At 38.3% G+C, this 27,987-nt stretch overlaps 1 protein-coding gene across 15 annotated transcripts in view; it reads right to left on the reverse strand.

The window, feature by feature from the left end:
- Nucleotides 1-23,321, reverse strand: part of SHPRH (SNF2 histone linker PHD RING helicase) — a 71,556-nt gene extending 48,235 nt beyond the window's left edge. For 7 of the 15 annotated variants that reach the window (XR_004968753.1, XR_004968754.1, XR_004968755.1 and 4 more), the window contains exons 1-14: nt 22,643-23,321; nt 21,812-21,871; nt 20,321-20,386; nt 19,306-19,365; nt 16,642-17,316; nt 12,484-12,613; nt 11,087-11,305; nt 10,247-10,325; nt 9,190-9,340; nt 7,732-7,837; nt 6,853-7,109; nt 4,769-5,428; nt 2,726-2,977; nt 1,821-1,899 (exon numbers count right to left, since the gene is read on the reverse strand). Coding sequence is in view for 10 of the 15 variants with exons in the window: in XM_036316628.1 (XP_036172521.1) it covers nt 1,821-1,899; nt 2,726-2,977; nt 4,769-5,428; nt 6,853-7,109; nt 7,732-7,837; nt 9,190-9,340; nt 10,247-10,325; nt 11,087-11,305; nt 12,484-12,613; nt 16,642-17,280 (2,572 nt within the window). In the remaining 5 variants the exon portion in view is untranslated. Of the gene's footprint in view, nt 1-1,820; nt 1,900-2,725; nt 2,978-4,768; nt 5,429-6,852; nt 7,110-7,731; nt 7,838-9,189; nt 9,341-10,246; nt 10,326-11,086; nt 11,306-12,483; nt 12,614-13,687; nt 13,707-15,155; nt 15,281-16,641; nt 18,083-19,305; nt 19,366-20,320; nt 20,387-21,811; nt 21,872-22,642 lie in introns of those variants that run through there. The other 8 variants (XM_036316630.1, XM_036316631.1, XM_036316629.1 and 5 more) reach the window with 8 other exon arrangements.
- Nucleotides 23,322-27,987: the final 4,666 nt, after the last annotated feature.

The raw sequence follows: 27,987 nt of genomic DNA on the forward strand, positions 1-27,987 counted from the left end.
TGAGACTAACTGCTTCTGTATTTCTTCATTGCAGTTGTTAGAAACTGCCCAAATTGTGGTGTCACAACTGCAGGAGTATTACCAGCAGCTAGTGGGTAGAAGCTAAATATCTTTAAATGCAGAGGACAGCTCCCAACGAAAAAGAATTATCTGGCCCAAAATGTCAATAAAGCAAAGGTTGAAAAATGCTGGTCTAACACACACACAAAAAACAAATGAGACTTCCACTTTCAAATACAATATATTAAATCATAGCAGGCTAACACTCCCACTGTAACAACTACAACAAGAATAGACACCACAAGAATCAGAATTTTAAATAAATCAAAGAGAGGAAGAAAAGAGGAAGGGAAAAAACCCCCTAAAATTCCAGAAAGTTTTGGAAAACTTTCTTTAGGTAACTTGGCAGGAAAAAACTTTTGGGTGTGATTATCTTGACTGTGAAAATAGATTCATAGGTATATACATATATTTAAAATTCCCAAATTTTACATGTTAAATATTTACAGCTTTATTATATGTCATTTACTCCTTAATGAACCTGTTTTTAAAAACATTACTCAAGAATTTGCTGAATGGTGACAAGCACTCAAAACATCTGCCAACACCTCACATATCCAAAGTAACCTATCCAGAAAACAGGAATTTTTGCTTATACTCTTTTAACATTAAAATCAGAAAAAAAGTAACTCTGAGTCTTTTTCTTTTTTCAGTACCTCTCAGCTAACTTTTGAGATGAATGAGATCTTAGTAATACCTAAATAGCTACAATTTGGGCAGTTTCCAAATCTAAGTGCAGAACACTAAATCTGGCCTTTTAGTTATCCTGATATTATTCTATAAATATATACTTCAATATAACTTACTAAAATTATACAAATATTTAAGTATGTACTTATTAAATCTCCCTAGACAATGTTTTTCTTACTAAAAACAATTATCAGAAAGCAGACTGTTTTTAGGTCACAATAATGAATGTTGATATTTTTATTTTAGCAGAGTGATAAGTTGTCTTGGTGAAAACACACAATATACAATAACTTGAATTTTCAGTAAGATAAGTTTTGAGGATGAATATTAGCCACAGGACTCCAAGAATATTTATATTTTAAAATTTAACAACATTTTAATGACAGCTTTTTGGGAACGTCTTATGTAGAACAACTTTAAACTTTTAGTTTTAAATATTCACAACTTGAATAAAAGTTTTAAAAATGTAATGTTTGCTCTTTGGAAAAACTAAGTTACATAAATGAGTATGTAGTAGAAGCATGAGTTATATTGTGTGGGGGGAGAGAGAGGAGAACTAGACACAAGCTAAATGTCCAAGAAGAGAAACAGTTGAAGGGATAATGGCATAACCACATGGTGTGATATTATACAGCTATTAATAGTTTATTACTTTTACAATTAGTAAAATTATAATGAATTCAGGCAATAAAAATTATGGTCCTATTTTTATAGATACAACCAATTAAAATGAATTCTCTCTCTCTCTCTCGTTGGGTTCTTTGTGTTTTCTATCTACTACTTTGGAACTTGGAGTTCAATTTGGACCTTATCTCCACTGTGCAGGCATGTGCAATGACTGTTCAACTTAGTACAATGGGAATACTCACTATATATCTGTCCTCATGTCTATAATCAAAAATTACCCAATTCCATTAAAAAAGATAAATGCTTATAACTACAGGAGTCAAATATAAATACATATATAATCACTTAAGTAAGGATTTCAGCAAAGGTTAAAATAACAATACTTTCTCTTCAAAAATTAAGCTTTTCAAATATATGCAGTATGTGAGAAAACCATATATTACCCTCCAGTCCTCTCTGTACTGGAGTACCACTGATGCACCAGCGATTAATCCCACTCAAGCGCTGAGCCATTTCTGCAGCCTGATGAGAGAGAAATATGGAATAAAAAAGAAAAGAAAAAATAACCACAGGAAAAATGCAGAAGTCAGGAATGTTGACTCATGAAAACAGCCCATGGAAATCTACACTTTGGGTCAGAGGCACTTGCTTCTATTTAGTAGTTACCATACTCCATATTGACTGTCCTATTCAATGGGCCAACTTATAATATAGTGGTTCTCATTAGCAGGATGCCACGTGTCCCCCTCCACCCCCACAAAGGAAGGGTAGTTCAATTATATGTAGAATGAAAAGGCTCCCTGAATGCCTGATACATCCTCACCCCATCCTGCAGTGAATCACTGTAGATATGATTCAAAAATTCAGTTTACAGGTTGGCCAAAGACAGGAATAAAGACATGTGACAAAGGATGAATCAAAATTCTATCTTCTAAAGTAGCATTTCCATTGCCATCTGGTCTCTCTGATAAAAAACTACCAAAGTCAACTTTGGTACAAAGCTATCAGAGCCTATATGATAAGCTTTCCACTTAGCAGAAATGCTTACAAAAGTCTCTAAATACAGTTTAGTTTCATCCTCATCACACATAAACTGCCATCTTATTCAAATATACATGGGCACTGCATACAGAGCAATGATTCATAGTACTGAAAAATTCCTAAGGATTATGCAGTTCACAGCATAAAAACAAATGTAAGAGTATTTAACAGCAAACTTCTGGCTACTATCAACACTGGTTAATTTATTACATTTAAATTATTAAATTTTCTATGGACAGCTTCTCCTAACCCCTTCCCCTGTCCCCATCTCTTCATCAGCTCTCAAAAAATCTGCAGAAACTCTCACTTTTACAGCAGGACATTCAACCATCTGAGCTTCATCAAGGCAGATCCTCCACCATTCCACAGCTACCAGGGGGCTTGGAATAGCCATATAGCGCTTCTGGTTCCGTAAGCGACGTCCATCCTCACTATTGCTGTGTGGGATATCTACATAATTTAGCTCTGAACGAAGGACATCATAGGTAATGATAACTATATCCTGTTCTGCCAAAAAATGAGGCTGTAAAAAGCCATCTTTCTTCACTCCTTGATATACCTAGGAAATAACCAGCACAGTTAATTGCAGAAAAACTCTTCAAAGGTCATTGAAATAATCATTTACGTATCCCTTACAGAGCCCTTTCTCCATGTTTAGCACCAACCATGCTTTGAGATACCTTCCATACCTGTCAAGAGAAAGACACATTTTAGTGTGGTAGACTAATAATAGGAGCAAAGCGAAAGGAACTGTAACAGAAGTAAATGTAATAGCACCACAGTGGAAGGACCAACTCCACAGCTGGAAAGGTAAATTCAGAGAGGAGTTAAAAGTTTACGTGGATCTTGAAGAACATTTAGGAGTTCTCAAGGGGAAGGACAGGAGAAAAGGACATGACATATAGGTAGGTAGGCAGATGGAATCAACAACATTTGCAAAAAAGCACAATGATACAAAAAACTAAGAAAGTAAGGGCTATTACTTACTGAATGCTTTTTATATTTCAGACACTGTGCTAAGCTTTATCTACCTTCAACAACAATCCTGTTAGAGGCTGTTATCATTCCTATCGCACATGTAAGAAACATGAAGTAACTTGCTCAAAACTGGTAGAGCCAAGCGCTAGTCTGTTTGCTCAGTGGTTAGAGTGTCAGGCCTCCCTGGACTGAAGTATCTTGGGTTCAGTTCCGGTCAAGGGCACAAACCTCGGTTGCAAGCTCGATGCCCATTACAGTTGGGGCACATGTGGGAGGCAATCAATCAATGTGTCTCTCTCACATTGATTTTTTTTCTCTGTCTCTCCCGCTCTGTTCCACTCTGTCTAAAAATCAAACCTCAGTGGGAAGGCAGGGGAGGGTGGGCAGGAGGGGGAGAGATCAACCAAAGGACTTGTATGCATGCATATAAGCATAACCAATGAACACAGACATTAAGGGGGTGAGGGCATGAGCTGGGGGGATGGGTGGGGGCAATGGGGGGTGAAGGACACATATGTAATACCTTAATAAAGAAAATTAAAAAATAAAAAATAAATAAATAAAATAAAAAGTATATAAAAAAATCAATAGAAAAAATATCCTCGGGTGAGGATTAACAAAAAAATAAACAAAAATAAACTGGTAGAGCCAAGACTCAAACTAAGGTCTGTTTACCCCGCAGAACAGAGCTGTTCAATCACAAAGATGGCATTTTGCTTATTACTCTCTCCATGCCTATGAAAGTGGCTGAAATACAGAAAACCTACAATAACATTTGAATGGGAAGAAGAACTGAGTGAAAAAGAACATTAACATTAGTAAACAATGACACTGAATGAACACACACTACATGCCAGCACTTTATCAAATAATCTTCCCAGTAAGTCTGTAAGGAGATACTATTTTCAGAGCTTACCACAATTCCTGGCATAAAATAGGTGCTCGATAAATATCTGGTAAATGAGTAAATTCTTACTTTATAGATAAGGTAACTGAGGCTCCAGAGGATGATTCTGGAGCTATGAAGTGGTGGGTCAGACAAGTAGCTACTATCATACAATGTTGTTTTTGAACTGCATTCCTCTCTGAGTATAAATGTTTATATAAAGACTTTCATTTACATGATAAAGAATTTGTTCAAAAGCTTTCATATCTTTCTACTCAAATTCTTTAACTTCTAACTTCTAATGTGAGAAAAAAATAGTCTACCATTCTATTTAATGATCTCAATTTCCTCCTCAAGTTCTGATTTACTATTATCTCATTACGTTATTTTTGGGATAAACAACTAAGTGACAAAAATTATAAAAACTATCATAAAGAAGCAAAATTTACACTTTTCTATCCCTTTAAGGAGCCCAAATTGCCTTACCAAGACTCGAAGAGATGATGATCTCACATGCCTATTGATTTCATCCACCCACTGATGACATATGGAACTGGGTGAGATGATCAGAGTTGCTCTAGTTGATACTGGCTCCATTGCAACAAGGCAGTGGGGGCAATAGAAAGGCTTAATCTTCAGATTCTTCTCTTCGTAATTCACACATTTTGCATGTTGCCACAGGTGGCATTTCAGGCACTGAACACGAGGCTTACGGTCGATATGGTCAAGTTCACCACAAATGCACTCAAAGCGATAATCAGACGAATTATGGGGACTCATAATATTAGAATGTGGCACATCACCACCAGCAGGGTTTAGAGATTCAGCTTGGGTCTCCGCTTCATCTTCTTGCTGGACTTCAAAGACACAGGTACTTGTGGATGTGGTAACATCAGTGATTCCAGAGTCACTGGTCGCTGGATCATGATCTTGTAAACTGAGATTGATGTCAGGTCGACTTTGTTCCTTTTTTGTGGATGGAACAGGCTTTTTTCTCATTTTACTACGATTTCTCCTGGGCTTATAGTAATAATAGTAAGGATCATCATCATCATCAGAGGTGTTTGATGGCAAGTATTCAGAATCTGTGTCCTTGCTCAATGACTTTCTGGATTCTTTCTGAATTTTCCTCGGACTCCATACTGCCTATGAAAAACATTAATTTATTTCAACAAGCTACATTTCTGAAATTAAATTTCCAACTTTGTTGATGAGCTTTACATAAAAATCCTGCTACTGTTTTTCCTGAAGAGAATTACTCCTGATCAGTGACTTTCAATTTGCCCTTTCTAAAAAGCCTCCCCATAGTCTGCAGGTCTAAAAAAAAGGCATACTGTATAAGAAAGATATGGAGAAAATAAAAATTAGAAAGATAAAGGGAGCTACTCATACTTTGGTATTAACCTCTTGTAATTTATAGTCTGCCTAAATCAATAAAAGACTAGTAGTTTATAATACATAAATATCTAAATGAGGGCGATTATAAAAATTACAAGTACTAAAATATAGCATTTAAAGAAAAGTGAAAAGTTAACTTACTAGTTACTGCAATTAGCAAACAATGCCCTTCTTTCTTTCTCCTTTCTATTTGTGTTCCCTCCTACAATTATTTATTGAATGTTAATACTGTTTGATGTTGGGGATATAATTTGAGGAATATTTAGCCCCTGCTTTCAAAGGGGTATGTTGGAAAGAGAGAACAGTAAGACGATGATGCTATAGGAATGTGTAAGAGGGCTGTACTGAGAGGGGCTGTGATGAGAAGGCAGGTGCCAGCAACAGCTTCCTTGAAGGGATGTCAGAGCCAAGGTTGAACAGAGGAGTTGGGACACTTAACACGGAATGAATGGTATCAATTGAAGGAGATTTTCTTGTTTTGGTGATAGAAGAATTAGTAAAAGCCAGGAGTTCATTGTAGTCTTCTACCCTGGCTGGGGAAAAACTGTTGGAGACTCCCTACTTGAGGAAATGAACTTATTTATCTGTGTTTTTCACAGTAGCCAAGCTGGGAGCTCCACAGTTGGACTTGCTGTCATTAGTCTTTCCTCGATTTATGTTTACAAATTCGTAACTATTTTCTTAAAAGCAAATTGAAATTAATAGCCCTAAAGAAGCAGTTTTATAACAAAATGCAAACATTTTATAAGATGATGAACATGGGAAAAGAAAGACTATATAAAAGATTCAAAATGTATATAAAGAGCTATGCAAATATAAGGTATCATTAACATTTTTAATATATGGAACAAACTTTTAAACTGCTGACAACAGTATAAGAATAGAGAAGTTAAACTTTATAATATGCTTAACCAACTAATTTTATAATTCATGCAATAAATACTTAAACACTTGCTTATAGGCCAAGCAGGGTTTAATGGTAACCAAAATAAAGTTTCTATTCTGATGGAACATATATTCAGGAAGTAGAAAACATAAGTCATAGCCATAAGTGATGTTCCTAACCAGGCTGTTATTTATCTTCAGATGGTAAAAGCTTCAGTGTCAAGGTGGGATCCATCAGTTCATTCTGTGAGGCATCACATATAGCTACTTAGTAAGTGCTCTGTTACCTGCTTTTTGGTTTTATCATATATATCCTCTTCCTTGTAATTCTTCCCCAATGTAAAAGTCCCAGAAAAACCATGGCCTTTGATCTGTTTCACAAGACCTTCGAAAATTAAACATTTCAGCATCCGTTTCAGAAGACTCTTGTTACGATGAACATCATATCTATATATAGAACTGACATACTTATAGATGGAAAGGATGGAAACTCCCTTTTTTCCATTCATTTCTTTCACAGCTGTCAGGATCATCACACGTGTAGCTAAATGTAAAAGGATATGCTAACTCAGTCAAAATAATTAAAATTAAAAGAAAATCAAAATCAGTTCATTTTAATGTGCATTGAGAAACAAGTTAATAAAAAAATAAAGCAAAGATTTACTGAAGGTATGTTGTCTTTATATTGTCATTTTGAAGACTATATAATAAAAATTTATCTCAACACATTAATAATTACTGTAATGGATATAATTTAAGAAAGCATTATTTGTGAGTTTATTATTCTTACAAAGCAAGTATCACTTAAAATTATTTTAAAGACTCACAATTATTCTATGTATGCTATGTATGAGTAAGGGAAACATTCATTTGTTAGCAGAAATTGAGGTAGCTATGCTTGAGAATAAACAAAGCCTGGTTTAAATTGTAAGCTAAAAAATTTTAAATATAATATTGAGCAAGAACTACCTGAACCAAGTTAAAAAAAAAACAAGAATTTATTTTGTTAGGATACTTTGACTTATAATTAAACCTATTTATTCACAGTATAAACAACCACAAACACAATTATTCGTAACAATGACAAGGTATCTCCATAGGAGGATTACAAGAGCTACAACAGAAAACTGTAAAAAGATATTTTATTTGAGAGATTTCATACTTACGGGGGCACTGAACTTTTTCTTTTGGTTCAATTTCCATAATCTGAGTTTCTGTGTTTTTTACTTGTCCTCCAGAATGTGATGGAATGAAATAATTGACCACTTTTCCCTGATATAAACAACATTCAGTAGTCACATAGGGTTTTGCTTTCAGAATTCTGAGTTGCTTATTAAAATTAACCTTCCTTCTATTAAGGAGATGCAAAAGAGTTGTAAAAAGTTATAAAAAGGCTAAATGTGCTATTCATACCTACAAACATTTTTTTGTTTCAGGGCTTACAGCTAGCTATCACTTTTACAAACTGTGCAAATTATATATTATCTTAAATTATCTAAATATTAAGTGTGGGACTTCTGCAATTAACTTTTTATTATTATTATATTTTTACTGATTTCAGAGAGGGAGAGGGAAAGAGAGATAGAAACATCAATGATGAGAGAGAATCATTGATTGGCTGCCTCCTGCAGGCCCCCTACCAGGGACCAATCCCGCAACCCAGACCTGTGCCCTTGACCGGAATTGAACCCAGGACCCTTCAGTCCAAAGGCCAACACTCTATCCAATGAGCCAAACCAGCTAAGGCTGCAATTAACTTTTTAAGGCTTGTTTAAATACAGAATTAACCCATTTAATTTATAATAATACTAAAAATAACTTAGAATTAAAATATCTAATGAGAAGAAAATGCCAAAAAGAAATTACTGCTACTTAAAACTGCATACTCCAATTTATTTTACTACAAAGGAAATAGCTATTTTCTACTGTCTACTCAAACCTGAAGGCCTAACATAGCAAATCGGACCCTATCAAAATATCATATTATCACTAAGTTTGTGAGCATGGTGGTGGGTCTTACAGCTAATTACAGTTATAGCCTTAATTAGTGGGCTCATTTCAGCAAATTTAATTTTAGATTTAATTAGGGAAAAATATGAACTCTATTTCCTCAGTGGAACAGTTTTAAAACTCTAAAATTTACATTTTGATACACAATTATATATTTTGGAACAAGGATTTCCAGTTTATTTCATCTAGCGCTCTAATTAATAAGCTATCCTTTAAAAAGTTCTCATTACATTTTTTATTTACATATCTGATATTTGTGCAATTTAAAAAGAAACAGTTCTCAAAAATATTTAGTGGTACTATGGAGACTTGTAATAGTGACAAAACATTTGAGGAAGTAATATATTTTCCTAAGGGCATTTCTCTGCCAACTAAAAGCAAGTTTGGTGAGAGAATATCCCCCTTCCTAGTTGGCCAACATCACTAAAGACAACCCTGCCAGGGCAGAAACATCCCATTCTCTGTGCCCACTGGAAGGTAACTAATAGCTAATATAAGTCATCAGCTGCAGCCTAAATTGCAAGGGTTGACTTAAGTACCAAGCAAATCTTCAACCTATGATGATTTATGAGAACATATGTACCCTGCTTTCCCAAGCCCTATAGTACTCCTACCTCAGGAAGAGTCAGAGCATCTTGTTTGACATCCTGTCGAATGTGTGTCAGAATCAGAGCCAAAACCTCCACTGTCTTTCCGAGACCCATCTCATCTGCTAGGATTCCACCAAACAACTGTGGCCCAGCACTTGGGTACTCACGGATGATACTAACAGAGAAGAAACAAGAAAAATACACCATAGGAATACAATTAAAATTATACTGTTCCTAAAGAGAACTAGAAGAAATGCATAAAGTCTAACTTTTAAAACTACATTTTAGGGTGAAACAATTCAAATCCCTATTTCTAGAATATAAGACTGTGACAATCAAAAACTGCCTGAGCTGACAACTAAGACTGCAGAAACAAAAGTGGTCTTGGTAAACAGCCATCATTTTTTCTCTTCTAAAATAAAAGGAAGCAGTCTGCCTTCTTTGAGACCTTTATGAGTTTGGGAATAAAAAAATAAGAAGGACAATAACTACTGACTCACTAATCATATTTAAGGATTCCTGTAATTTTTATAATAGGCTTTGAAAAATTTAATGAAAAATATAAATACTGACCCATAACTAGATGAGATATTTTCTTAGAATTATAATCTTTATTTTTTTAATATATATTTTATTGATTTTTTACAGAGAGGAAGGGAGAGGGATAGAGTGTTAGAAACATCGATGAGAGAGAGAGACATCGATCAGCTGCCTCCTGCACATTCCCTACTGGGGATGTGCCCGCAACCAAGGTACATTCCCTTGACCGGAATCGAGCCTGGGACCCTTGAGCCCACAGGCCGACGCCCTATCCACTGAGCCAAACCGGTTAGGGCAATTACAATCTCTTTAAATATCAATGACTAAGCATCTTAAGTCTCTGGTATAACATTCATTTACTGAAAAATGACAAGTGCTATTAATTCTATGTCTATATTATCTATAAAAATGACTAATGAGACTTTAACTTAGTATTCCTTCTTGAGGTACTGCCAAGGCTCAAGATATATATTACCAAACTTATATAGGGTTCATAATATTTATTTTCAATATCAAACACATAAATAAAGTTTTGCCATACCAGCCTGTGTATGGGTTGTAGTAGAGTTTCAAACCCTCAGATGTAATAATCTCTCGCCATAAGGAGTGCAGGGCATTTTCTAAAGAAAAATATAACCATTAAAAATAAGTTTTTGTTTGTTTTCTTTTCTGCCAGATAATGACATTAAAAATAAGTTAACAAACAGGATAACCTGGTAAGTCACATACACATGGGAAAAAGGCTAGGATTTCTTTTCTTTTTTTCTTTTTTTCAATATATTTTATTGATTTTTTACAGAGAGAAAGGGAGAGAGATAGAGAGCTAGAAACATCGATGAGAGAGAAATATCGATCAGCTGCCTCCTGCACACCCCCCAGTGGAGATGTGCCCGCAACCCAGGTACATGCCCTTGACCGGAATCGAACCTGGGACCTTTCAGTCCGCAGGCCGACGCTCTATCCACTAAGCCAAACCGGTTTCGGCGGCTAGGATTTCTTTTACTCTTTTCTTCAGATACTATTTTTTAGCTTCCTTTGCTTTGGGCACAACTATTTTTTCATATAAGCAAGTGATAAGACAGAAAAACAAAGTATAGCATATAACAGAGGATTAACAGGAAAAGAAAACTAATACATATAATCAACTCCTACCCATGAATGAATTTCCCTAACTTCAATTTTGAGGCATGTCTTAGAAAATAATTTTGTTCATAGTAACACGCATTCTATCCTAACTTTTCAATATGATTTGTTTAATATTAACACCCCCCCCAACACACACACACACACTCTCTCTCTCTCTCTCTCTCTCTCTCTCTCTCTCTCTCTCTCTTATAATCCCTCTTATCAATTTGACTTTCTGGAAGCAACTTATACTTGCCACTAACGGGAGTACTTCTGAAATGCTCTTGTTGTAGCATCCAATTGACAGCCTCTCTTTGGTAAGGTCTCAACACAGGTGTCAATGCAGGATGCTGGACATCCACTTGAATGGACTGTGTTTCTTGCTGATGTGTTTGCTTCACAAAGTGATAGAGCTCATCAATGTCCTGTCCCTCTGGCTCACTCTCTGAATCTTCCTCATCCTCTTCCAACACATCTGTATATCCAATAACAAGGTGCTCAAAACAAGCCGATTTACCTTTTATAGTTACAAGCAATTCCTATTTCAAAGACACACCATGCACTTTTGCAACTCTGAGGATTTAATCCGTGTGTTTTGTCACTGGAGGGCACTACCCTTAATTCTGGGCTGCCTGGATGAGGGGATGATGGCTGTTTGCAGCTGGTCACACCCCCTTCAGGGTGGGGGTCCCCACTGGGGTGCCTGGCCAATCTGGGTGAGGGGCTGAGAGCCGTTTTCAGGCTGGCAGGTGACTGAAACTCCCAACCTCTCCTTTTTTTCTTTTTTATTCTGGGATTTATTTATCTTCTATGGCTTTCACTGGAGCTGAGAGCCGGCTTTAGCTCTGAGGCTTGGCTCCAGGTCTGAGACCTCGGTTTGTTTGGCTTCTATAAGTGAAACACTGTTGCAACTCCAGCTCTGAGGCCCGGCTGGCTGAAAGCAGGTTTCTGGGGATTGTTTAGCTTCCATAATTGCAACACAGTTGCTTAGAGTGCAGCTCAGAGGCCCGCAGCAGCAGGCGGGAACCTTGGCTTCCTCCATCACTGGAGCAAGCAAGCCTCCTGCTCGCTTCAGCTGCCTGGCTGCCGGCAGTCATCTTGGTTGGCAGTTAATTTGCATATCGCCCTGATTAGCCAATGGCAAGCATGTCAGAGGTACGGTTAATTACCATGTTTGTCTATTATTAGATAGGATAATTTATTTCACTTTTATATATTCCTATAAAAATATCCACGAGACATAATGTCTCTATGTCTAATAAGGCAAGAGTTCCCACTGTATATCTTAGTTAAAAAAAGGCATTTGGTAGCACCTGTAGCCAATCAGGAGGTAAGTATGTAAGTCAATAATACAAATTTGTAAAAATATCAGATTCATTTTGGACACAACTGCCATGTGGAAAATTTGTGCCTACTATAACATGAAAAAAAAATTTACTATAAGCTAAGCACAGTAAAAAGTAAATAAGGACACAAACTATATTAGTAAAATTATAAAAGTATAATTTTGTCAGATAGAGATTTTATGGGGGTTGTTTAATTTTTATTATGGTTTTATTAGCTGTCTTTTCTGGTTGTTATGTACAGGAGTGTGGCGGGGGGAAACCACAACTCTTAAGTAACAGCAATTTTTAAGCTTACTTTAAAAATTACCTGGAATAATAAAATTGTATAACTTTTCCATCACTTTCTTCATGAGTTGATTGAACTTTTTCATTCTTGAATTTGCATCACTCAAAAAGTCTAGTTTTGCTAGGCCGTCTTCCAAAAGATAAATTCCAACCTACAAAGAATCAACATAGAAATATTTTAAATTGTACTATGCCACTCTTTATGAGGATATTTAAAAAAAACATTTTTTTTACTATCATCATTTTTATTGTATTTGTCTCACAAACACCAAATATCTATCTATCAAATCTCCCTCATCTATTTTCACTTTCAGTAACAAATTCATTCTACAAATGCAATGCTTACTAGATGTGGTGCATCCTCCAAGTTGCTAGGAAAAAATACTTTCCTAACTTGACCCAAACCTGGGAAGATGTGATGAGAACACCAATTCTGCCTGGCAAGTCAATGATTTCCAACCTTGATGAGCATCAGAGTAATCAGTGAAGTTGGCAAAGAATGAAAATTCTCCTAAAAGATGCTGACACACATGCCAGGAGTTAGATTTGGGAGTCCCTGTTAATAGCTCAAACATTTAAATGTATAGGAAACTGAACTTGATTATATTTTATTCCTTGATTCTGGTAAAGCAATGCAATAGGAAGCTTTACAGTGGAAAATACTTTAATTTGAATAATGGCACTGGTATTTAGGAGCTAAATAAATAGCAAAATAATTTATTCATTTTGACCTAAATGTTATTTGCAAAATGGAGAGAAGCCTGTATGAGATAGTCCAGACGATACAATTTTAAAACTTCCTAAAGGTAGATACTGATAAGTGCAGCTTCCTTCACTCCCCTCTATTATCCTGGATCTGATTCCCTAATCACTGAGATTCTCATGTTCTTTCACTAAAGAACAAGAATCCAATGCAGCATTATACAGAAATGGGGTGGCCAAGATTACATTTCATTAACATTTTTACTCTGTTTGTGTTCACTTACAGATTGCTTAGTATAGCAGTTAATAATGCGGATTTTTTTCAATAGATGGAGTTACACATATGTTGATATATACGCGATTTGATATGTATCCTATTTTGTTGTATTGACAACAAGCTTCAAAACTTCTTATGACAAATTTTCTGAAGGTGTTAACATCATAGGTATTTTTACGCTTAAAAATGTCCAATTTTGTGCCAAAAAATAAAAAAAGAGCATTTGCAGGAAGTTTTAATTCATTACTTTATTTTGAAGAAAAGTGCTGCTGAATACTTTGGGAAGCTTATGGTGAACATGCTCCACCTCAAGATATTTGAGAATGCTAGTTTAAACGCTTTAAAAGTGATGATATCGATGTGAAAGACAAAGAACGTCCAGGTCAACCGAAAAAGTTGGAAGACCAACAATTATAAGCATTATTGGATGAAGATGCGTGTCAAACTCAAAAACAACTTGCAGAAAGATTAAACGTTGCTCAGCAAACAGTTTCCAATCGTTTACAAGCAATGGGAAAGATCTTAAAGGAAGGAAAATGGGTGCCACATCAACTGAACGAAAGAAATGGAAAACCGAAAAGTCATCAGTAAAATGTTGCTTCAACAGCATGAAAGAAAGTCTTTTTTGCATCGAATTGTGACTGGCGATGAAAAGTGGATTTATTTTGAGAATCCCAAATGCACAAAATCATGGGTTGATCCAGGTCAACCATCAACATCGACTGCAAGGCCAAATCACTTCAGAAAGAAGTCAATGCTCTGTGTTTGGTGGGATCAAGAAGATGTGGTGTATTATGAGCTTCTAAAACCAGGCGAAACCGTTAATACTGATTGCTACCAACAACAAATAATCAATTTGAAACATGCTTTGATCGTGAAACGACCGGAATGTGCCAGAAGACACAGCAAAGTAATTTTGCTTCATGATGATACACCATCACACACTTCAAAACCAGTTAAGGACACGTTAAAAGATCTTGTCTGGGAAGTATTAACCCACCTGCTGTATTCACCAGACCTTGCTCCTTCAGATTACCACTTGTTCTGATCGATGGCACATGCACTTTCTGAGCAACACTTCAAAACATACAAAGAAGTGGAAAATTGGGTCTCTGAATGGTTTGCCTCAAAACAAGAAAAGTTCTATTGGGACGGTATCCACAAACTAACTGAAAGATGGAGGAAATGTGTAGCTAGCAATGAACATTACTTTGAATAAAGCACTTTTGATGTTTCTCTTGAAATTATCATATTTTCTTTGATTACAAAATCCGCATTATTAACCGATACACCTAGTAAATACTTAAATAGTTATACAAATCGAGGTCAAGTAACACAGACTAGATCAAAACTTGGATTGTAAGGGAGGTGGACAGAACACAGATACAAATCCATAAATCCTTACTTGTTATCATTGAGCCACAATTTTGAAACTCACAATCAACAAAGAGAGAGAATGCTTGGTTGCATAAGTTCATTGTCTAGGGAATAATTATAGTTTAACACTTCTAAATTTTCTCATTTCCTACTGTAAGTTCTGAAACTACAAACAGGGCTACAACGTAACTGCTTTTTAATGTGAGAAATACATAAGACACAGTTTTCAACTGAACAAAGATAAATTCAACATATTAGAACTTCTTTTCAAGTTTTAGCATGAAGGCATGTTGACCTGCTTCAAAGTTTACAAAGTATATTTACTTACTTTATCTCACCTGATTCTCAACCCAACTGTATGAAATAAAAAGAATGGGTATTAATGCCCACTGGTGTGGTTCAGTGGTTGAGCATTGACTCATCAACCAAGGGGTCCCTGGTTCGATTCCCAGTCAAGGTACAGGCCTGGGCTGTGGGCTCCATCCCCAGAAGAGGGCACGCACAAGGCACTGATCGATGTTTCCCTCACACATCAATGTTCTATCCTTCTCCCTCTCTCTCTAAAAATCAATAAAAATCCATTTTTTAAAGAAAGAATGGGTAATGTTTATATTTCACACAGAAAAAGGCTGCAATTAGAACACTTAAAGGATTCACATAGTGACTTGGCTAGTGAGTAGCAGAGCCTGAAATGAATAATAAATTTATTCATTTATTTACTGAAAATCTCTTTGATATCAGGCATTTTACTAGGCTGCAAAGATAAAAGACTTTATAGGCTAGTGAGGGAGAAAGATCTAAAATGTAAGTACGCTACAAGTGAGAGAGGCAAAATTAAGCATAGGCATCAGGTGTGATGGGGAAGGCACATTAACATCATCCATGGAGTTTAAGAAAAGCTCTCCCTATATGAAGTAAACTCTGAGCTAAATATTAAAGAATGACCAAGAATTATCAAAGAAGAGGAAGGGGACAACCCAGGTAGAGGGAACTGTTAAAAAGCAAGGTGTGGAAAGATGGCAGGAAATGTGCAGGAAACAAACCAATATGGAATTTCTGGGACAAAATGAAAAGCAGAGTGGTAAAAGATAAAGCTGGAGTAGACAAGGGTCTATCAAAGGAAGGACTTATATGCCAGATTATACTTAATTCTGTAGGCAGTAAAGAACAGAATCCCACTTGCATTTCAAATTATACTATTCCAGAGGCAAAATAGATCAAAGAGTTGAAAAGGCAAGCAGGGAAATGGTTAAAGGATTGCTGAAGGAAGAGAAAGAGATAATGAGGACCAAAACAAATCATTAAGAGTAGAGCTGCAAAGGAGGAATTGGGAAGATCTTGAGAAAGTTCAGCCTGAAAATAACCAGCCGTAATATATATATGTACGTATTATATATACTATATATATATATATATATTATATATATAATATATATATATAAAAGTTATTATGAAAGCCCAAAATAAAGTGTACTTGAAACTTAATGAAAGGTTATTGCTGGCTTAACAGACCTTCCTAGTAAGATAACTTCAAAAAGGACTGCCCAATGCAGAAGCATCTTAAAAGACACCACAGAACCCTAACCGGTTTGGCTCAGTGGATAGAGTGTCGGCCTGTGGACGCAAGGGTCCCGGGTTCGATTCCGGTCAAGGGCATGTACCTTGGTTGCGGGCACATCCCCAGTGAGGAGTGTGCAGGAGGCAGCTGGTCGATGTTTCTCTCGCATTGATGTTTCTGACTCTCTATCCCTCTCCCTTCCTCTCTGTAAAAATTCAATAAAATATATTAAAAAAAAAAAAAAAGACACCACAGAAATTGAATACCTTAATAATGTGATTTCCATCTGGTTTGTGGTACAGTTTTATTCTTCTCTTCTTTTGTAGCCACCCCAAATCCTCTAACATTTCACCACTGAAGGATGATTCCACTCGGGTACCCTTGTCACAAACACTGCTTGGCTTGTTGAGTCCTTTTTCTTGTTTCTCCACATCTATGCATTCTGAATGAACAAAAATCAGGAACTGACTGCTTGACTCTGAACTCACCAGTGTAAAACTCCTTTCAGAAAAATTTTCAATTAAACTCTGTTCCGGAAGAAGCTGAAGAGTGAATTCTCCTAGAAGTGCTTTCCAAGAATTATCAAAGTGACAGGGAGAAATCACAATATTCAGCTTTACTGACAAAGGGGAAAAACTGTCACCAATCTCTTCTTTATCGATTGATTTTGAGATGCACACTGACTCTGAACATCTCTTTTTATCTCTGTGAGCCACTTCTTCCTTTAGGCCATCATCTAGGATGATGCACTGAGCAGAAGAGGACTCTGAAGCTGTGCAGGGATGCTCATCATCAGTTAAGGTGACAGGTTCATTCTTTCTGTCCTCATGCATATTCCAACGAAGCTGCTGTTGCTTTTCTTCATCTATTTTCACTGGAGGAGCGCGTTTCCGTCGGTTGCTCATTTTCACTTTTTTTTTTTTAATGGGTAAATGTGAATTCTAGAAGACAAATGCAACAGTAGGCATTCTGAAAGAGAACTTCAGAGTTAAAGGGCTCCCAGATGAGAAATTCAGCATAAACTAGTAGTCCATATCTATAACATGAAATCTTCAGAGGAATACAAAAAGCAGTGAATAATTTTTTTTAAGAAGTCAAACACAGCTAAGGAACATAATGACCAAAATTTCATGCAGCATATAAATTCTGATGGTTTTACCAGTTATTAATGGATAAATTTAATAATAATCTGTTAAATAAAATAAAATAAATTCTAAAAATACATTTAAAGTATATCTCTCAAATATCCTAGAAATGCATATTTAAAGAACTGTAGTAACATGTACACTCATATCATCACTACAGAATTTAAAATTTGTTTTATAATCCCAAAGGGTTAACAAAACTTCACTTGATCCTTACATAGCCTTAAAAATCCCCCAAAATAGATCTTTCAAAAGAGAAAGATAAAAATAGAGAAATACATTTCTTTTTATGAATTAGCAGATAAAAAAGTTAAGAGGGATAGCTGGGCAGGGAATAAGGTGATAACGGCAACCAGGGGAAATGAAGCAGACAAAACAAGAGACAAAAAAATGTACAGACACTTGAACTCTATGTAGATGAATGGGTAAAAAAGTTGTGTCCATTCACACAATGAACTACTTACTACTCAGCAGTAAAAAACAAGGAAATATTACCTTTTGCAACAGCATGGATGGACCTAGAGAGTATTATACTAAGTGAAATAAGCCGGTCAGAGAAAGACATGTACCATATGATTTCACTTATTTGTGGAACCTAGTGAAGAAAATAAACTTCACTAGGTTCAGATACAGAAAACAGACTGACACTTGTCAGAGGGGAAGGGATTGGGGACAGGGTGAGAAGGGTGAAGAAATTAAGCAAAGAAAAAAAAAAAAGACTCCTGGACACAGACAACAGTATGGTGATTGCCAGAGGGAAGAGCGTGGGGGATGGTGGGAGGTAGAAAAGGGGAAAGAAGTGATAAATGGTAATGGAAAACTTGACTTGGAGTGGTAACTCACAATACAATATACAGATGATGTACTGTAGCACTGAACCCTATATAATTTTATTAGCCAGCTAAAGACCCAGTGCATGAAAATTTGTGCACTGGGGGGGGGGAGTGGTGTCTCTCAGCCGGGCCTGCCCCCTCTCACAGTCCGGGAGCCCTCAGGGGATGTCCTACTGACAAATTGGGCCCACTACCCACGGGGAGCAAGCTGCAGTCTGGCCTCCCTCTGCAGGAGGTGACTGGCTGATCAGGGGAAGGCACCATGTCCATCACCCCCTTGCTGCTGCTGCCTCTGGCCTCCCTCCACGGGAGGTGACCTGGCGATCAGGGGAAGGCAACACCCCCATCACGCCTCTGTTGCTGCCAATGCTGGCCACGAGGCTTCCTGAGCTTCAACTTCGCAGCCACTGGAGCTTGTCTGAGCCTTGAGCCTTTGCAGCGGCAGCCGCCATCCGCTGCTTGTGTGAGCCTTGGGCTGGCCCTGGGCAGTGGCAGCCCCATCCGTGGCTTGCCTGAGCCTTGGGCGGGCCCTGGGCAGCGGCAGCCACCATCCGCTCCCCTGACGCACCTCCTGGTCAAGTCCCCACCTGGGACACAGCATCAAGTCCCCGCCCACCCATGTGTGCCTCCCAGCTCAGGCAGCCCCACCCACCCGCATGCGCCTGCTGGGCCCGCAGCCTCCTGGTGATCGCTCATTGTGGCGTGAGGGCATGACGACCACATAGGCTTTTATTAGTATAGATGTCACCCCAATAAATTCAATTTTTAAAAAAGATTGAAACAGAAAAAACAAACAAAAACTTACTTAAAAAAAAAAAGGTATGGAAAAAAGGAAAAGAAAGCTTTGCTATCTCAAAAGGGGAAATTGGTCTGAAAGCAGCCTATATAACTAAGGCCTCAAAGTACACTTTCCCCAAGATAGCCAATTACTACATGAAACAGAATAACTTACAGAGGTTAAATCATAAAGCCATAGTGATGGTTGGTGCCTATTTCAACCTATTTCACGTAGCTGAAAAAAAAAAAGATGTATAAACAATTAAAAGTTGGTTTCACGTGAAGTTTAAGAAATAGTTTCAACAATTAATTCCATCCTATATAATAAAACCCTAATATGCAAATCGACCGAACAGCGGAACGACCAGTTGCTATGATGTGCACTGACCACCAGGGGGCGGGCAGACAGTCAATACAAGAGCTGCCCCTTGGTGGTCAGTGCGTTCCCACAGGGGGAGCCAGAAGCCCTGAGCCGGTGAGCGCAGTGGTGGTGGCAGGAGCCTCTCCTGCCTCCGTGGCAGTGTTAAGGACTCCTGGGGGGGGGGGGGGTTTGGACATCCCCCAAGGGGTCCCAGACTGCAAAAGGGTGCAGGCTGGGCTGAGGGGATACCCCCCAAGTGCACAAATGTCGTGCACTGGGCCTCTAGTTTCTGAATAAAGTTCAATCGAGTATTTGCTGAGTGCTCATTATGTACTCAACACTGTGCTATACTTAAGGAGAGAATATAAAAGAAGTATAAATCAAATCATGATCTTTAATTTAGTGCAGATAATAAATTATGTTTTGGTTTCTTCAATCGGAGCACAAAGAGCAGACTACACCCGTCTCTCCCCACTAAGTCCCCATTCCTAATTACTCTGTCCCAAATCTAGGAGAGAATAAGAAATATGTTTTAAAGAGACAATTAAGAAATACACAGCCCCTGTTTAAAACTACTACAACAACAGCAACAACAAAACCATCAAACGGAAAATTTCAGTTGACCAGAAACTCTGAGGAATTCCTAAGGACGATGCACAGGGAATCAGACAAAAGCAAAATGGTGGTGTGAATTAGCACCAAAACATGGGGCATCACCAAAAGGCTTCCATGTGTAATGGTGACAGAGCTGGTAGTAGACCTCAAAGTGGGTCCAGGCCTACAAACAGATAATAATGGAGCAATAGAGTTGGAATTGGCAGGTCCTTACCTGCCCTCTCCTTCACAAAGGCAAGATAGCTGTGGTGGGGGTATCTACCCTCTGGGGGAACAGTGCCTAAAGTGGAAAGACATTCATTGTTACTGAGTACAGAAGAATATCATAAGACAATGGACTCTGCCTATAGAGAAATTTCCCCCATTATCAGTGAACAGAATAGAAAACTAGGCCCAGCAAAGGCTTCTGAACCTCCCCTTATATAAACTGTACAAGCCAAAACAATGAAAGTAAAGTAGGAATCTGAACTGCAAAGATAAGCTCACAATCAACAATCAAACATTAAAGGATCTTCAACAGGAAAATAAATCAACAAAGACAAACTTTTACCCAAGGAAACAGATGAAGCAATCTAAGTAGGACTTTATAATACATACTAGTACAATCAACATCCACAGATCAGTGTGTCTCAAACTCCACTGCACATTAGAATTACCTGTGGAAACTTATAAAAATCCTAATGCCCAGGTACTATCCTAGCCAACTAAACCCAAACTGAGCATACATTTATAACTCAAAAAAAATCAATCAATCACATTTTGGTTGACTCTTTTCCTACAGGATCTCTATCCAGGAATAATAAGCTACTTATAAGGATAATGTTAATCGGCAGCTAATATGTCAAGTACCGTTATATCTCTAACCATATTTCAAATCCATCTCTTGGTTTACTTCATACCACATGAATCCCACCTTTGATGGTTCTACTTAATCTTCCCCTTAAATAACAGTATTTGTGTAAAACATAATTATATGAAATTTTCTATATGGACCGAACTTTTACTGTCCTGCATTTGTAAATGTAAATTCCTTTTGCTTGAAATGCTCTCTCATATTTTTCTGTTGCTGTCCCAATCTTCCCCCACAAACCCTCCCTGACCAGGCCTGCTGAGTTAAGAGCCTCTCCTACTTGATACCAACTGCTACAGTGTTCTCAACGGTTTGACTATGAACTACATGAAAACTAGGCAGCAACAGTATCCTATTCAGCATTGTACCTCCAATGCCAAGTCAGTGCCAGGATGGAAATGATATACAAAATAAGGTGAAACAAAGATCTCTAACTCCATGAATGCCCTCCCTTTTACGGACCTAGTAGTACTTACTCACATTTCTTTTTGGACTCACATCTCTTAACCACATTCTAGAAGACTATTGGTAAAGTGAAACTATTCTTTATTACTTCTGGTCCAGAATGAGACAGACAAAACTGACTGACCTGTAGCTTTAATAATAAAAAAAAAAAAAGACTGCCAGAAAAATCTTAAATTAATAAGATAAATGAATATCAATTAAACTTAAATTCATTCCCCCCCACCCCCACCACCAAATTATAATCTCATTAAAGGACACAAATCCTGAATTACCACACATGTATGGCAGGAAAATACATCTACTATATGTCTAGGTCCAAGGTGAGCCCTATATAATCAAAGCTCAATTGTTACTGATGGCTGAAAAGTTCTCAAAAATCCCTAACATTACCACAGTCTTTTTCTGTGTTGATAACTCCAGCAGGATGAGAGTATTTTCATCTGTTGAACCCTAAAAGATAAGTTAGTCACATAAACTTGAAAAAATGCCTTCATAAAAAGCTTTTTTTCACCATCAGATTCTGTTTCCCAAAATCTTTCTAGCCTGAACTCTTTATAAAAGATTTTTAAACAATAATTCTGTAAGTACAGTTCTTAGGCTGACCAAAAAGAGGATGTATATGTAATAGCATCGTTCAAAAGTAAACTATTTTATTCTCAACTGCCAGCTTATTGGCTAACTCCAAGGAGCAGGGGCTGTCCAGCAAAGGCACACTTAGCCCACTACTGCTCACTACTGCTCTGTTTCTAGCATGGAAACATAAACCAACTAGTCTTTTTGGTCACAGTACCGGTATCACAGGACATTTCTATTCAGGGGAATGTCATCATTTTGGCTATTACTCGGCAGAATAATTAAAAATAGCTGTAATGACTAAAAATTATTTTAATTTTGTTCAGTTAGAGCCTCAGTTAATTTAAATACAAGTTGGAAAACACCAAACATCTAGGATTTCTGCCTCATGGCCAATGGCAAGTCACTGAGAAAAAAGGGCACAAGCTGAATAGTCATTATTTAATAACACTGCCTATTTGGCAGTGACCATCCATCATCAGATAACGCAACATAAACCCAGCAACTACCACGGAGTCACAATGTACAACGTGCAAGGATGGCTTTGAATACGAATGTAATTAATCTGGCTCCAAAGGTAAACTGATAAGTTTCAGACTAACTTGGAAGCCTCGGCCTCCCCTTCTGCTGCATTACAACCTCACGCACCACGAAGCTAGGCAGCTGCCCGGTTCCACCCTCCGGGGGCAGGTCTGCGGCGAGCGGCGATGCCCACTGTTTGCTTCCGAAAGACTCAAAGGCGGTTCGAGGAGTCCCGGCAGGGCTGTCAGCGCCCGATGGCTCCCAAGCAGCAGGCCGAGCAAACCAGCCACCTCGCGGCCCAGGAGCGCGACAACAGCTCCTCGGACGCTCCAACAAAACACTGCAGGCCCAAGCCCCCCGGGGAGAAACACAGCCTCCTTCCCGCGACCCCCCCTCCTCTCCCGGAAGCCGGGGCGGTCCGGTCCAGGGGCCCGCAGGTCTGCGATGGGGAAGGGCCGGGGAGACTCGCGCTGCGGCACCCTCGTAGCCCTTCAGCTTCCCGGGCTCCAGCACAACTGAGTCCAGCCTCCTCGGGGCCCCAGTCTCCGTCCAGAGTTACCTTCCATACCCGCCCTCTGACCCGTGACCCTCCACCACCTGAGCGCCTACCTAGGCAGGTTCTCAAAGCCTCTGCACCAAGGCCCTCTAGGGTCCCCGCACCTCCAGGGCACGCAGTCGCCACCCACCCAACATCCGCCTGCGGTGGGCACGCGCGCTCCCCGAGGTGAGTGTTGGGCGTCCCGGGGGAGACTGAACCCACCGTTCCTACCTGCTGGGTGCGCGATGGAGCGCGGGGTCAAGGCGTACGCGCACGTCGAGTTGCCCCGCCCCCTTTCTCCGGCGGTGACTTCAAGAGCCACTTCTGCGCAGGTCCACACGGTTAAAGCCTGTGACGGGATGCCTCTGGAGTCTCGCGATAGCTCTGCCCACAGCATTCGAGGTGACAGGATTGGCTGGAACCTCTAGGCAGGAGGCGGGGTCTACGCAAATATAAATAAGAGCGGCTCTCCCAGCTGAAGGGGCGGGGCTTCTTTTGAAGCGAGTGCCGGTTGCCTTTTGAGAGTTTAATAAGAAAGGCAGAAAAGAATTCTGCAAACGCACTTCTTTTTTCTTTTTCTTTTTACTTGCTTCTAGAAAGCAGGCATTAGTTAGGTACTGCGTGTAGCTTATCTTCCTCCAAAAAGTTACTCTAAAAGACTTTCCAGGGAAATGTGAGTACACATTTTCAGTTGAGAGAAAAAAACTACTTGTGTTGTGCTGAAGGTGGCCGACGAACACTTTTGCCTATTTTCCTTCTCTTCACTGAGAGGTCGCCTCTTTCTCATAGAGTCTATATGACATAGACGTAGGCTAAGGCTTGGTTCACTTTGCATAACTCCGAGAGGCTTCGTCGCCAAGAGCCTGTAAATAACCACCAGCAGCCAGCAGGCACTCGGGGATAAAAGAGCCGCTGAGAAGGACTCACCCTTACACTTGGAGGGGCGACTCAGCAGGTGCGATCACAGAAGCACAAAAGTAAGTTTTTGCCTAAGGGAGTTGTAGTTGCGGAGACGGTCCATATCCTGCTTTGTGCACAACTTCATCACAGACCTCTAAGGTAGTCTGCAAGAAGCCATTTTCATGAATTAAACCCTGTAAGGTTCTATGCAAATAGTTACTTTATCCCAGGTTTCACGAGACAAGTTGAAAAAGTAGAGCGAATGCTGGAGCGGTGGGAAGGCAGAGCCCCTCCACGTTGGCGAACCTACCATTTTACTAAGTACAAGACATAATGGAACCTTTCCTTTGGAAATGCATTTGAAACTCGGTATTTAAATATACATGGTGCTGTAAAAGGTTATCTACGATAGTTTTATGTCACTTCTCAACATTGGAACAGAGATTTTAAACTCTTAGTTCGACTGAGTCCGACTGGTGCCAGGCAGAAATACTTAAAAAATAAGTACAGCATCATTTCCTCTTTGTTCACCTTGATTGGTGTAATTAAGCTCTAGACATAGTTGTTGTTATCCTGTGCAAAATATTAAGCTACAGATCCAGCTGTAAGTGTTTGGAAATGTAATTTCAACTATAGAGATGGAATGCTATACAGTATCATTCAGTGGCTACAGTTAAACGAAATTCTTTCTCTTGAATTGCCAGTGGTATGTTCAGTCCTGTATTTTCAAAGTGCACTGTATATGCTTTGAAAGTTTCTCTATGGGCGTAATGTTTTTCAATATTAGAATCATCAGAGCTAATTTAAGAAAAAAAAATAGTTTATTTTTGCACCTTAGCTCTCTGGAAGCTTATATCTGTGAAATACAAGTTCATCCACCTATTAGATACGAATGGTCTAATAGCATTCCACAAATTGGAATTAATTTATTGGACATAAGCCAATCAGTGAGCTACTCAGCGTTCATAGAGTTCAATTGCTTCTTGAAACTATAAATTTGATGGCAGTCAGACCACTTGCTTCCTTGTGTGGTCTCACTAGGCCAAGGCAATAGTACCAGTTTCTTTTGGGGACACTTGGCTTTATTCTAGCAATAACCCTAAATCAGGCAATCTATTTTAGAAATGAATGTTAAAAGTTGTTCTCAAGGAAGACTGGCTGAGAGGGAGTAGATTAATTAACATAAATTTAAGTCCCTTTATGGGGAGAAATGGTATAAATGATAATTTATGAGTAGAATTTTATATTTTGCAAAGCCTTTTAATGTTCACTTTTTCATTCTTACAATGATAATATTAAATATTTAAAATTTTCATTTTGGAGTAGAGGAATATGAAACTCAGAGAAATTTAGTGATTTGCCACAGTTTAGCTCTAAGAAAACAGGAGAATCTAGAACTGACCTTGATTCCTTGGTTTGCTGGGGTCCAACCCCAGCAGGTCCAGGGGTTCCCAAAGGCGTAGACGGAGTCGGCGAAGAAGGAAGGACACGGAGACAGTGTTCAGTTGATCAGCAGCCTAGCCAGGATCTCCAGCCAAGTTCTGGTCTGGATCTCCAGAGAGATTCTGCTGTTTATTGTCTTGTTACATCCGTATTTATACCAGTTGATTTTAATCCTGTCAATTTCTATTACAAAGGTTAGGGCGTTTCTTATCTCCATTCCAGGGAGTAAAGATTATGTAGCTTAAGCATGATTGTTTGTAGTTAAAGTGATTAACTACCCGCCTGGCACTTAGTTAAGGAGTTTCATCCCCTCCCTAACTTCAGGGAAAAATCCCTACCTGGGGAAACAACCTTTCTCGGAGAGGTGACCTTGGTTAAAACACACAGCGCTAAGGGGAGCAAACATATTAAGAACAGTATGCTATATACGCCAGGTCCCTTGAAACATATGCTGTGCAGATGTTTCTGTCCTGCAGCGACTGTGTCAAGCAGCAAGGATGGACCGGCTTCCGGCATTGGTCTTCTAGGCTGTTGCCTCTTATTACTAAGTCATGTTCCCTTTCAAATAAAAATAAAGAATATATCACCAACCTTCCTAGCTTGACATGGGAAAAATGAAGGCAAGAGGTGTGTAATTATTTCATGACCCAGGGCTGTGTATATTAACAATAAGGATCATTCAGCCCCAGCACTATTTTTTCCTTAAAAAGGTCATTAATAAAATTGCTTTAAATGTAAATTGACTAAATTCTCCAATCAAAAGACATATGTGGCTGAATGGATAAAAAAACAAGAACTCACTTCAAGTGTAAGCAGACACAGAGACTAAAAGTGAAGGGATAAAGATATTCTTTGCAAATAGAAATCAAAAGAAAACTGAGATAGCTATACTTAGAAAAAATAGACTTTAAAACAAAGACTATAATAAGACATAAAAAAGGTATAATATAATTGAACAAGGGGGATATAACATTTGTAAATAATTATACACCCAACATATGAGCACCTGAATATATAAAGCAAATGTTAACATACCTAAAGGAAGAAATGGATAGAAATACAATAATAGAAGGGGACTTTAGTATTTCACTTACATTAGTGAATAGATCATCCAGACGGAAAAAAATAGTCTTAAATGACATGTTGGATCAAATAGACAACAGCTATGTAGAGAACATTTCATCCAAAACAACAGAATACACATTCTTTTCAAGTGCACATGGAGCATTCTTCAGGATAGGTCATATGTATGTTAGGCCATAAAACAAGTCTTAATAAATTTTAAGAAGATTGAAACCATATCAAGCATCTTTTCTGAACACAATGGTATAACAATAGAAATCAATTAAAAGAAGAAAACTAAAATATTTGCAAATATGTGAAGATTAAAAATATGCTTATGAACAATCAACAGGTCAAAAAAAGAAATCAAAAGAGAAATTAAAAAATACCTTGCAACAAGTGCAATTGGAAATACAACAAAAACCAACATTTATGGGATCTATCAAAAGTAGTTCTAAGAAGAAAGTACATAGCTATAAATGCCTACAAAATCTCAAATAAACAACAATAAACAGATAATAATAAAAATTATATATAAATATAATAAATATATTATAATCTCTCTAAAAGCCTAAGCTACCGGCCGGCCGGTAGCTGTGACGCACACTTACCGCCAGGGGCAGACGCTCAATGCAGGAGTGGAAACCTGCATGGAAACACAGGCATGGAAACATGGAACAGATTGATGAATCTCAGAGGGAAGGGGGATGGGGGAGGGTGGGAAGAGATTAACCAAAGATCTTATATGCACACTAGAGGCCCGGACTGGCCTGGCCTGCAGGGATTGGGCCAAGACTGTCCTGGTGCACCAGTGGGGTCCCTCGGCCTGGCCTGTGGGAATTGGGCCGAAATTGGCTCTCTGTCATCTCCCGAGGTGTCCCGGATTGCGAGAGGGCACAGGCCAGGCTGAGGGACCCCACTGGTGCACGAATGTGTGCGCTGGGCCTCTAGTTATATAATAATCTCAATAGATGCAAAAAAGCATTTAACAAAGTTCAACATCCATACATGATTAAAGCTCTCAAGGAAGTAGGTATGGAAGGAACTTAACCTCAATTCAGTAAGGCTATATATGAAAAGCCCTCACCTAACATCATATTCAATGAGGAAAAACTGAAAGCTTTCCTTTGAAGATCCTGTACAAGGCAAAAATGCCCACTCTCTCACCACATTGTACTGGACATCCTAGCCAGAGCAAAGAGAAAAGCAAAAAGAAAGAAAGGGCATCCCAATAGGAAATAAAGAAGTAAAATGATCTGTATTTGATGTGACATGATCATTCATGTAGAAAACTTTAAAGACTCAATAACAAAAATTGTTAGAATTAAAACTTAAATGTAATATAGTTGAATGATTCAACATTGACATACAAAAATCAGTCACATTTCTATATACAAAAAGCCAACTATCCAAAAAGGAAATTAAGATAATCACATTCACAATAGTAACCAAATGAATAAACTACTTGGGAGTAATCTTAACCAAAGAGGTAAAAGACTTATACATCGAAAATTATAAAACACTAGTG

The sequence above is a fragment of the Myotis myotis genome, unplaced genomic scaffold (genome assembly GCF_014108235.1).
Source record: "Myotis myotis isolate mMyoMyo1 unplaced genomic scaffold, mMyoMyo1.p scaffold_m19_p_7, whole genome shotgun sequence".
Lineage (NCBI taxonomy): Eukaryota > Metazoa > Chordata > Mammalia > Chiroptera > Vespertilionidae > Myotis > Myotis myotis.